This window comes from Pleuronectes platessa, chromosome 6 (assembly GCF_947347685.1).
Source record: "Pleuronectes platessa chromosome 6, fPlePla1.1, whole genome shotgun sequence".
In the NCBI taxonomy this organism is placed as follows: domain Eukaryota; kingdom Metazoa; phylum Chordata; class Actinopteri; order Pleuronectiformes; family Pleuronectidae; genus Pleuronectes; species Pleuronectes platessa.
This window is the reverse complement of record NC_070631.1, coordinates 16200175-16212406: the sequence shown is the minus strand read 5'-3', so window position 1 is coordinate 16212406 and position 12232 is coordinate 16200175. Positions and strand designations below refer to the sequence as shown.

At 41.5% G+C, this 12232-nt stretch overlaps 1 protein-coding gene across 1 annotated transcript in view; it reads right to left on the bottom strand.

Moving 5' to 3' along the window:
- Positions 1–12232, bottom strand: part of LOC128442771 (forkhead box protein J3) — a 45321-nt gene that overhangs the window by 12531 nt on the left and 20558 nt on the right. The window contains exons 4-6 of the mRNA XM_053425345.1: positions 9499–9600; positions 5588–5749; positions 605–806 (exon numbers count right to left, since the gene is read on the bottom strand). Coding sequence (XP_053281320.1) covers positions 605–806; positions 5588–5749; positions 9499–9600 — 466 coding nt within the window. The remainder of the gene's footprint in view (positions 1–604; positions 807–5587; positions 5750–9498; positions 9601–12232) is intronic.

Sequence of the window (12232 nt, the reverse complement as noted above, 5' to 3'; positions counted from 1 at the left end):
TGGGACCCTGCAGAGCTCAACAGAGTGCGTCAGAGTCTTCGGCTGCAGGACCTGCGTGGATTTGGATGTGTACGGGGGGGGAGAGAGATAGAGAAGAGAGCGAGAGAGGGAAGGTGATAGGAGGATGGTGGGGGGTCCAAGTGGGAGGAGGCCTGGTGACCTGAAAGCTTCAGAAAGCAATTAGCGAGATGCTTCACAAACTTTAGAAGCAATCTAATTAGCTGCTATCAAAGCTGCAGGAACCCTTTGCTCTGCTCCACTGCAGATGTGTTTTGAGTTTTTTTTCCTCCTTCTGTTGAATTCTTGCTCTTAATTGCCTTTTACTCATTTGACTGAGCGGGTCGTAAAATGCAGATATGCGGAACAACAGATTGTTTGTTTATTAAAATACAATGGAGTAGGAGTAGTGCTCGGTGGAGGTTAATACTGGAATGTTTTGGCCGCTGAGAAAGCGATGTTAATTCTTCTCCGTTTCGATGGCAGCTTGAGCTTGACAGTTAATTATGCGCATGAAGCCTGACAGAGGTTTTTATGAGTGTCGGTACAGATGTACACGTAAACAGAGCCCACTAATCCCCGGGCATGAGTGAGAGTCCACACGCACCTTGCTGTGAGAAGGACTGCTCGAAGACACACTTGTAGAGACTGCGGAACGAAGCGCTGAGGTCCTCGAAGTCCGAGAAGCAGAGCGGCTTGTCCCGCGCCTCCGGGACGGGCAGGCCGTACTGGGGCTGTGGGGGAGGAGGGGGAGGCGGCGGCGGCTGGAGGCTCAGGGACTGGGACGACGGCTCCGAGTGGGAACTCACCTTAAAGACAGACAGAGAGGGGGGGGGGACGGTTCAATAAGACAGATCAGATAACAACTGAGGGTGCTGGTTTTTATAACAATATATCAAAGGCTGGGAAAATGTGTCCTCCTTCATTTTAATGAAAACGATAAGGTGAAATACTGGGGGAGATACACAACACTTTATCAACATGAGCATATATTCAAACTTTCCCATATGAGAGTGGGGCTGGGGAGGTTGAATAGCAGCCAGCCTGCTGCTACACGCCAACATTGATTTTGTGACTACTTCTGCTGCTGGAACAACAATTAATTAATGTGGAACAACAATGCCCCCACATCCTGTGTTCAAACCTTTTATACCAAATGTCAAGGTGCGAAAAAGGTGGAACATTCCCACCTTGAACAGGCTGCCTGAGAAGGGCCACAGTGAAGTTCCTATACAAGGCAAATACTAAATTGAAACTACGTCTCACAATTGCGGAGACGTAAAACAACTGTGGCAATGATAAGGTGGTAAAACACACACTCATGAATAGTATCATCAATTGATGTGCAGTGTTTTGTTATTTGATATTTCTTGATACTTTCATTGTATTTTATCCTCTAATTATAATCTGTTGAATCTAAACCTGAGACTGTTTTTTATCATTGAGAGTTTGAGGTTGTTTTGGTCCATCTGAACACAAAATAACATAAAGAAGAACATGTCACCGCTTTGGACTGATGATGCAGGTGATGTAAACTTTAATCCTTAAAGAAATTGTAAGTCACGTGCATGATCGTTTACTCTTTTTTTTAGCTTTGTCCGGTCGGCCTACGTCAGGTTCTGTACCAGTAACAGTTCACTTGAACCAGTGTTACCATGAAGCAGCAGACACATTTAAATATCCTTCACTGTAAGAAGAGAAGAAGAGGCCATAAGGCGAGGAGTGAGGAGCGGAGCCCACTGATGTCAGCACTAGGGTGGTCTGCTGCCTGTCAGTCAACACACAGGGAAACAAAACGTTTTCTACAAGCTGTATCTAAAATGAGAAATCTAGATTTGAACTGGGAGACTTTGACTGTGCTGTAAAACAGACAAAAAAATGTAATCCATTAATAATAATAATAAAATTCGGGCTTCTAAATTTTTATTTAAATCAGAATTGTGCTTTTCAGATCAAAATGAAATAATCCTTCAAATCCTTTCTGGATGCAGCCATCCAGTGTGATGATTATACCAAATTCAGTTTCAGGCAGTTAAAATGAAACCCTCCTCTGGTGCTCCTTTCTTTTCACATAAACACATAAAAACAAAAACATAGCCCTTGAAATTTCTATCACATATTGTAGATGCAGCCTGTCTTCCTCCACCCTCAATCATCTCATCCCAGCTGTCAGCCTCCTCACCCTCCACCCAGCAAATACACGCAATTTGCTGTGATCAGCGTGCCCCCGCAAACACGAGCCAACTTAGCATGACACATCCCCCACGCATCCACCTCCACCCAACAATGGCAGCATCTCCCGTCAACCCGCTCGATGCCTTTTTTAGATTTCTGCCAGCGATGCCACCGGTAATCACCGTCAGTCAGGAGGGTATCACCTGCGCCAGGTAATGAGGCAGAACTAACCCCGATCCCGCCGGACTCGACCACAGACGAGGTCTGAGACAATGGAGGAGAAGGGCGAGGGGGGTGGGGAGCGGAGAAGGCGGCGCGGGCGTGAGGAAAACAAAAGATGGCCTCTAGAAATGGGAGGTTAACGAGATGAGATTGCGCTGACCTTTGCTAATGCAGGTGGGAGGTGAGCGGGGGGGGGGAAGTGATTGATGGTAAAAAGGTGAGCAGCTGTTACGAGGGAAATATAATGAAGGTGGGGTTTCAGCCATTTGGACCAAAGGCTTTTGGAGTGAGACGGGTCTTTATAATGGTTTTGTGTTTGGTTTAAAGGGACAATTAAAAACACAAAATAATCTTTAAGGACTACAATGGCTAAATGAAGCCCTGCCAGGTGCACAGAATGAAATAGATCATATGTGTTACCAAATGGTTTATCCCCTGAATGTAATGCATGAATTCAGTACATTTACTCAAGTATTGTCCTAGACAATATCATTTTGAGGTACTTAAGTATTTTCAGTATAGACTTGATACTCAATCACTCTTCAGAGAGAGATGCAATTTTATTATTATTATTTATTAGTCATTCAATCAGTTGCAGTTCCAGGAAAATATTATTTCCCCACACATCCTCTCAAATTTATATTGTGAACATAAGATGTTGCCAAAAACCCACTGGATATAACAGTTATAGTTAAAAGTAGTTTCATATTGACCAGCAGTATAATTCTGCTCTGGAATTGTATCAATATTGGGAATCTATTTTGAATGGCAATTTGAATACAGTATTTTAAGTCTTTTTAACTGCATGATCAGCATTGCTTGTTTGGCCTAATTCTGGAAATTTTATGTCATTAAAGATCAAACACGTTCACCAAGGTTCAATTTCAGAGTTTCTGCAGGTTTGAACAACTTAATTTAAGACTTTGAAACAAACTCCTAAGCACGAGAAATATGAGGTAATGTCGTAATTTAACGAACTAGGCATGCCTCCAAATTTCCCTAAAAAATATATAAAACATATTTAAGAAAAGTCTTTAAAACCGTGAAGTATACATAAGATTTTACATATTCAAGACATTTTAAGGGCTTAAACTCAGATGATCAAATTTGAGACCCTGCAGAAAAACCCTGATATTGCAAGAACAGGCGAGCAGGGTGTCAAGTGGGAATGAAAGAGGCTCCATTCTCCCAATGACAGATCAGTGTAACATCAATATGATTGAAGCTGTCATTTCAAGTTTCTGTTGCTTTAAATCAAAGACTCCAGGCTCATTGCAAAAAGCACCAGACACATTTTCCTCATCTGTCGAATAATATATGATGTGATAAATATATCAATTTGTTGTTTACAAATATTGTTATTCCAATAGTTTGTTCTAAATCCAGAGTTCTCTTCATGGGACAGTTTACGTGATGGGTCTACTCCCTCCTCCATGAAAAGACCATTTATTATCATCTCTCTCACACTCACACAGCTTGAGACTAATTAATTACAACAGCCAAAGGTCCTTGTATTGTAAAGGATTAGGAATCATTTCAACAGCCAGTGTAAAATCAGGGAAATCATGTCTGTGTGGATCTGTGGCCTGCCAAGTCTGGAGTGTGCTTTACACTGGCCAAGACCATAGGCACCATTATAGTAGACGATACGGCACTGTGTGTGTGTGTGTGTGTGTGTGTGTGTGTGTGTGTGTGTGTGTGTGTGCATGCATGGCTGGCGTGAGTGTGTTGGCCACCGGTTACATCCGTTGGCTCAGGCCTCAGACATAAACAATAACAGTCTCGCACAGCTCTTCCCCTGAAAAGCCACAGAAACAGTCTCAGTGTTTAATTGCAGGCTAACAGACTTAGTTTACTTTTTAATTGTAGACAATTCTGACCCTCTGTTTCACATTTGCTCTAATACCGGAGTGGTCAGGAGGCATCATGTATATGAATCAGAGGTGGTTCTGTCAAAACAAAAGGACGACTGCCGTTTTATTTCCGCATGAGAGAAGCACTTTTTGCAGAGCGCACCAGCATTTCCCCCAGAACCAGAGGAGTGTGAGAGGTCGCAAACATATTAATACTGATATTCGTCTGTAAATCTAAAATGCAGCACGCAAGCTAAATAATCACTGCATGAGGCTGCAGCATTCTCCAATGACTCTGCACTTTCCACATCTCTGGAAGGAAGAATTGACAAATCGATTGTAGAGATTTGATTTGTTTGAAGAGCTAAATCGTTCTTCAACTCGGAGTAACTGAAATATGTTGTTACCTCTGCCACACAGGTTATATCGCTGATGGCAGGATTACGCAAAACCTACAGAACAGATTTCAACGAATTTTGAAAGGATGGCAAACGGGCCGATAAAGAAATCAGTACATTTTTGAGCGATCAAGACAAAGGGGTGGATCCAGGAGGTTTTATTTACTGATATTTTTACGATTTCCTAGAGAATGATACATGGATAAAAACCAGGTATATTTAAGGGATTGATATTTGAGTGTGTGCCATTTGATTAAATTAAGGACACTGTTGGGGCTCTCCTGAGTGGAATTCTAGTTAATTGATGCATCTTAAAGTAAAACAACAGCAATACGATGGTCCATTTAGCATCATTTTAATTGTTTAGTTAGTAGGAAGAGCTTTTTTCAGGCTTAAATGCAAGACCCAAGATGAAGCTTACAAAGCCACAGTTAAATTCACTCGATCTGAATTTTCATTTGGATCTGCGCCAAAAACCACACGCTCATAAATATCAGTCCCCTAAACATGCCAGATTTATCATCAAGATCCATGAATTATTCAAAATGTTGGAAAAAAACAAGGTATTAAAGAAAATGAAAAAAAAAATACCCAGATTTGTTTCCTAGTCAGGATCAGCACCAACATTTACTGGGTTCTGCTTTGGGCCATGCTCGGCCTCATAGCAATAGCTCTGTCTGGGTGACTGAGTGACTTTACCACCCAGATCATGTCAGAATCAAGTCGACATGCGATACAAAATATTTCAGTCTGAATTCTGGTAGCTTCAAGACCAAAAACTGAAGATAATCGGGAAAAAGCACTGGCCCTGCTGCTGCCGAGTCAGACACCAAGCCTGTGGCAGATGCAGGTCAGTGGTTGTCCTTGTGCAGAGAGACTAAGAAAAGATTCGATTCTCCCGGAGCAATCAGACTGTCGCCGAAATAAAAGAAAAGGTCTTACTGGTGTGTAGCTGTGTACGCTGCTGCTGCTGCCGCTGACGGCTGTGTTCAGGTTGTTAAGGTTGACAGACGCCAAACTCTGCTCTGAGAGACTGTTGCTCAGGCTGCCGCCCAGACTCCCGGGGCTCTCACTGCCTTCTGCCTCGGGGTTGTACAGCGCTACCTAAATACACACACACACACGATCCACGTTAATAAACAACCACAATAAAGTATTATATACTGGGCCAACGTTCTACATTTTAAGACAAGGCACCGCATAAACTTCTTCATGATACATGATTTTCTTCCTCATTTCCCGTTTCGCTACTCTTGTGTTTTGTCCATTTGCCAATTCACATCCAGGCTGCACACTGCCCAGCTCCAGAAGTTACCCATGCACCATTAACTGATGAGGCAATTCATGGGGAAATATGGAAATTAAAGTGCTGAAAGCAAATTAGGCCTGCTGCTGCCTAAAAGCCCAGAACCCCGACTTGCTTTTTCCCTCTGTTAACATGTTGATTTGGATCAAGTCTCCTGACCCAGAGACCAGTGGGTAGCAGAAATGACTTTATCATCTGAGAGTCCGACCGCCACCGCCGACGAGGACACAAGTTTCACTTCAGACTGCACAATCGTCTCGCGGTGGCAGATCACAAAGCTTTTAAAAGCAATGCCTCAGGACCGGGTTGAATCCAATTTCTCATGTTTTGTTTGACTGTCAGTACTTGTGAAGCAGAGCGCCACTATTACCTCCAGGCAACATTTAACTGTATAGACATATCTGAAAACATAGCCTCGGGGTGAGAGACAGCATTAGAGGCTCTCTGGGGCAGTTCTCTACCCAGTAGAACGTCTCGTAGCGGAAGCGTTTCACCGAGTTTGAACGCGTGAATCTCTAATTCTCCTCAATGTGTCACTCTAGCAACAAGGAAATTATTGTGGAGCTTACATGAATATTATATGCAGTCGAAAAGAAAAAGAAAAAAATAACTGATTATGACCAAACATTTCTTTCTTGTTTCAAAACCACAGTGGGTCCAGTGCGGGCAGAATATTAGTGAGTGTGTTACTGAAGAGGCTCTGACGCACTGCTACGCCTGCAGGATGCCACCTGTCCGCATGTAGGTGGATTCCATTGATGTTGGCATCAGCATCGTTAAGGTCTTCCTCTCACTGCACTGAATCACTGTTTCAGAATGTACAGTGAGGACTTAAAGGTAAAGGAGTTACAGAGAATCAACTGTGTCCTGCTGCCTGTGTGCCGCAAGGAAAAGTTTTAACACTTACAACTTGACGTTCATTTGCTTTTTTTATTCATATTTTAGTCTTCAAAATGAATAACTGTGCTATCACCTGTTCTCATAAGCCTTAATTCTGTTTTAGAAACTCAACCTCAGATGATCAGAAACCGAGAAGTGAAGCACATTTTCAAACCAAAGCAGATTGACCAACAAGTGCCTCATCTGTTTGTGCATGCCTAAATACTGCCTAAGATGTAGATATATATATATACATATACCTGAAAAATAAATCAAAAGGGAGAATGGAAAACTACAAAGCCGTTAAATCCAGACATCCAGACCAAACACAGTTAAGTGAGCTGCTGCTGAGGGACAGATTCTCTCTTTGGTCGGGGTCAGAAGCAGGGGGATCATTCTGTGTGCGCCAGAGGAGACACACGTCAGAGGTCCCAGTTCCCTTTCGACCTCTGACCCTCCTGCAGAGAGTCACACCCAGCTTTTCCTTTCAGTCAGTGTGTTTGTGGATGTGTCATCGCATAGGAGTGTGTTTGAAAGTGAAGATCTGTAAAACAGCCCAAGCCACCGATGGAGAGCCTCAAATTCCGGACGGTGTTTATAACCTCGACCTTTTTGTCTACATCTTATTTCTGATTCATTACCCCAAATCATTAGAATTATATTAAGAAATTAATATCCATTAGTTTTACAGTGTACAATTTGCAGATCGTGAAGCATATCATGACTATTACATAGCAGCAGCACAGACTTGATGGCAGCTCACATACTTTGTTCATTACTGCTGACAGAACTCGTCTCCTCCTGTTCCTGCTCCCTTTCCCAAGTTACAGTTCATCATGTGAAATGTAGGGTAATGTGGCTTCCTACAGTTTTAACTTGGGCCGCTCATGTCATTTTCATTACTGATCATTTATTTTGCATTATCTTCTCATTTGATCAATTCATAATTGAGCCAGCATAATAAGACAATAATTGATTCTAATAGTAAAAAAAATGCTGATCAGGGCTTCCTGCAGCCAACACATTTGGCTCAAGAGATTACCTTTGCAAAACTTTAAGGTTAGATGTCTTTCATATGAAAAATAAAATGATGATAAAGATGGCTTAAAGTTACAGTGTGTATAATTTAGTGACATAAGTGGTGAAGTTGCATGTTGCAGCTGAACACCCCTCACCTCCGCCTCCCCCTCCAAACATTACCTTCTGATTCTTCTGATTCTGATTCTGATTAAGGAGGACCTGTGGTAGGCTTCGGTTTTCATAACAACTCAAAGGTTTTTTAGTTTGTCCATTCTGGGCCACTACAAGACAGGGTGGCCTCCAAAGAGATACAATAACTGCAGTGAAAAGTCGGAAGGGCATGAAAAAGCGGAATTGACGTCAGAAGTCATTTTTAAGTTTGAATGAAGTTTGAAGAGTGTATGATGGAGACGAAGTAGGAGGTGGATGTTTGGCTTTGAGGGTTTCTCTCTTCACTCCATTTATCAGGTTTAAACAGAGCTGAATATCTTCTAAAGTGGTAATGGGATTAAAAGGTTGAACTGAACCAAAATGAAGGAACATCCCTGGAATGTTCCGATTTGAAGTTTCCATCTGAGAGGTTGAAAATAAAATTAAAAATTGGGAAAAACTGGTAATTGTGAACATTCTGCTCATTCATCTTTATGTCAACAAAATATTTAAGTTTTCATGGAGTTTTTATTATTTATGTTGTAATACCGTGGGTCATTATTGTAGCAAAAGTCAGTGGAGAGCTTTGTAAATATATCTCAATCTGTGTGTGTAATCAGATTTGTAAAAACTCCAAATCTTTATTTATATGTATTAATATATAGCTTCAAGAACAGGAAATACAGAAAAGTTATCAGTTCCAAATCATGCTCTTTAATTGGCTCTCTTTACACCTGACATTCACTTCTGCTGTGGCGATACACAAAGATTTGTCTTTGTGCCTCAGTAGCTACACAGCCTTCGTACCAACAGCCTGTGCTGGTGTCAGTGTTATTTTAACTGCAGTTAATCATTAGCTTCTCTGTGGGCAAACCAGCCGCACAACAAATTTGGACAGCACCTGTGCTCTTGTTCCTATCACCTCCACAGAGGAGGGGATGTTTTCACTGTCGTCTGTCTGACAGGAAATTGACCCAAGGAAGAACCCATTACATTCCAGTGCGGATCTGGATAAAGTGGCAGATCCAGTATTCTTTTTCCCACTATATTAACATGGTGTTTTTGGACGTTAGCATTAACCTCTGAATAAATGCAGTGGACTATCCCTGAAAGAACCAACATGCAGGGTCGTTTTTTTGTACTGTTTAAGTTTAAGAGCTGCAGTAAGAAAGTCTTCGAGAGGCTATGAAATCGTATTAGTTTCCAGCCGCACCACATACAGTACAATTCATCAAATTACACCACACTTAGTGAAATTAGTGCCAAGATGAACATGTGAGATCAGCATATAATGCATTTTAAACTGAAAATATATAACAAACATATATATGGAAAGTAGATCAATTATCTCCACAGAAAGTGCCCCTCCAAACTGAAAGGGAAAGTCTTTAACTCTTTGATTTTGGATTGCTGCAAATTTACACATCTACAGAGTTGTCTGCTCATACATACAAATCTCAAGACACACAAATACACAAACAACAAGGTGGTAACATACCTTGTTGGTTACAGCATTGATGGCCAGAGTGGGAGACGCCCCACCTGACATGATGCAGTCCATCCTCAGAGACTCCGACTCCAGGCTGTACGGAGTAGATGCCTGCCGGAGAACAGATTATCAAATAAATAATTAAGGCACCAAATTAATTCCATCAACAAAGACCTTTCGACATGTCACAGCATTAAAAGCACAGGTCTGCAGAGTAAAATCTATAACGGCTGATTCCAATTAGCTGCTACAGTGTCAGGGTCGTGGCATTTGCTTATACTGACACACTGACATATCTTGCTGGGAATAGAACAGAGCCATGGCTAATGTTATCAATAACAGATAATCAGTAAGTGTTTATATCATCTGATTGTCTTAAAGGGTGCTAATAGAAGATTTAAATAAGATCTGTTTGACAACAATATTGTGCATTTTCATGATCATGAGTAAAATCAGTTTCTTCCTAATTAAGATAATCAGCTCCTTAAATTGCTAAGAGTCTAATGGCAAAACGTTGTCTTTGCATACAACGGTTATCAATTTGAACTATTTAGAATACAGCGTTAAGGAGTTATTGCACTTTCCAGGAAATTAGTGTTTGGTCATGAATATGAAAATATATCCAAAGAGATGCTCCCAAAATCTAATCAGATCATCTACTACATATGAGGAACCTGTGGTGTAAGTGTGAAGAGTGGCACAGAGTGCCATCGTGGTGCGATAATAAAACCAGTGTGATGCTAATGAACACATGACTGCTAACCTAAGACACAGTTGTTTCATCCTATTATATTATTCTATTATAAACCTAAGTTTGCTACACTGAAGTATTCGTTTCACTAATGAATCCACAGTCTAGTGATGGCCAACAGCGCAGAATTTGATCCAATAGCAGGGCCATTATAAGAAATATCTATATCAATACTTTCCGTTTATTTTTGGTCATGAAATGGGAAGACAGAATGGGTAATTCCCGCGCCCTCTGCTGCATCGGATGCACTTCAAGACTTTATATCTTGAATTCAAACAGGTCATTAGAGATGAATATGAACTTTTCTCTTGAATGAATGTTCACATTTTGAATAAAAAGTGACAGCCCGGCCAGAGTTTCATAATGATACTAAAATATGAAGTTCTCAAACTTTGTTCTGTGCCTTTGCTTCAGTGTAGAGCTACGTGCAGCAATCTCTCCCCCTCACACACACACATGCACACTGACTATCAGCAGCACCAGGATAAATCCTGCAGGCCCATTAAAACATCCATAACATTTGTACCACCATCTGCAGGGAGACATGATTCCAGATGCATGTGTCCTGGTGTGTGCACTGCAGCAGTGACAGAGATGTCATTATTCCTATTTTAAGTTCATGTACCATCAAAATAGTTTCAAAGTCGTTAGTTTACTCTACAAAAAGATGTAGATTAGTTTCCGCAGCAGTTTCTGTACTCTCATGTAAGGCAGGGATATATTGGTTAAAAAAGGTGAATGCATCATTAATCGGCAACTTATAAATATAATACAATTTTCACCAAATGCTTTGTCAAACATGAGTATTTTCTCTGTTAATTGGGATTGGTCAGACCACTCCTATCAGAGGCCATAGAATAAAAATGAATGACAATAATCCCAGAGTCATCACAGGGAAGGAGGCCTTCATCACTGCTTGTGGCTTGTAAAGGACAAGTCAAGAATTGCAGAGGGCAGTAGTGCAAGTTATCTTTTTATTCTGGTGACTAAGTGCACAAATACCTTTTAACCCTTAGCTGATAAGTGTTTCCTATTCATTAATATGCAAAATAATTTTGAATATGTCCTCCACTGACTGCACACGCAGGAAAGTAGCAGTAAAAATGAGGAAGGCAATGAAACGTGACAACGGTTATGAGAATTTTCTGAAAGATGCCAGTTCACGATTCTGTACGAAGCTTCCTGAATCATCACTGCGCCCCAGGCTCCACTATGTGAACTGGTGGAGGTGCGCTTCATTTAAAAGGCTGGGCAGTGGACACTTAAACAGCCTGGATTGTGGACAGTCTGGACACATCACTCGACTTGATAAGATAAATCAAGCCATCCTCATGTATTATTCACACTATCTAAAATCTTTTCACCAGCAGTAAATTTTTTCAGCTGTCCTCACACAAAGCTAAAGTAGGGGATATGAGTGCAGGGAAATGGGGAACTATTCAAAGATCGATGAGGGGCTAAATTGACGCCTGCAGAAAAAGAAAGAAAGAAAGAAAGCAATAAGAAAATGAGGACAATATTTTCTCTCCTTGCCTGACTCCTTTCAGGGTTCAAGGCAGCTCGCCTGCCTTCCCAAACTGCTTACAGTAAGAGGATTGGTTGGCAACAATGCAATCTTTAATTTATGATAAACTCCAAGCGAAACGGGTTGTCGGTTCCCTGGTGGAGGCACTTAAAAAGAAGACAATGTGGAGGTGAAGAGAGGAGTGAGGAAGGCTTGTGGGAGAAGGAGGGGAAAAGAGGAAGAATAGGTGGTGAGATAATTGAGTGGTGACGGACAGACGGAGGCATAGAAGAAATGAAAGGGGCTGATTATGCTGGGGGCACAGGCACTAAACTAAGTGTACACTGCCTGTCTACACATTTATACAATGCATTTATGCAGCTGACGTTTAGCCCCGCTGTCAACTTCAAATATTTCCACTTGCACAGATGCTGTCATCAGGAGACTTTAAAGACTTTGACTGTGTAGCCTAGGTGTAACAAAACCCC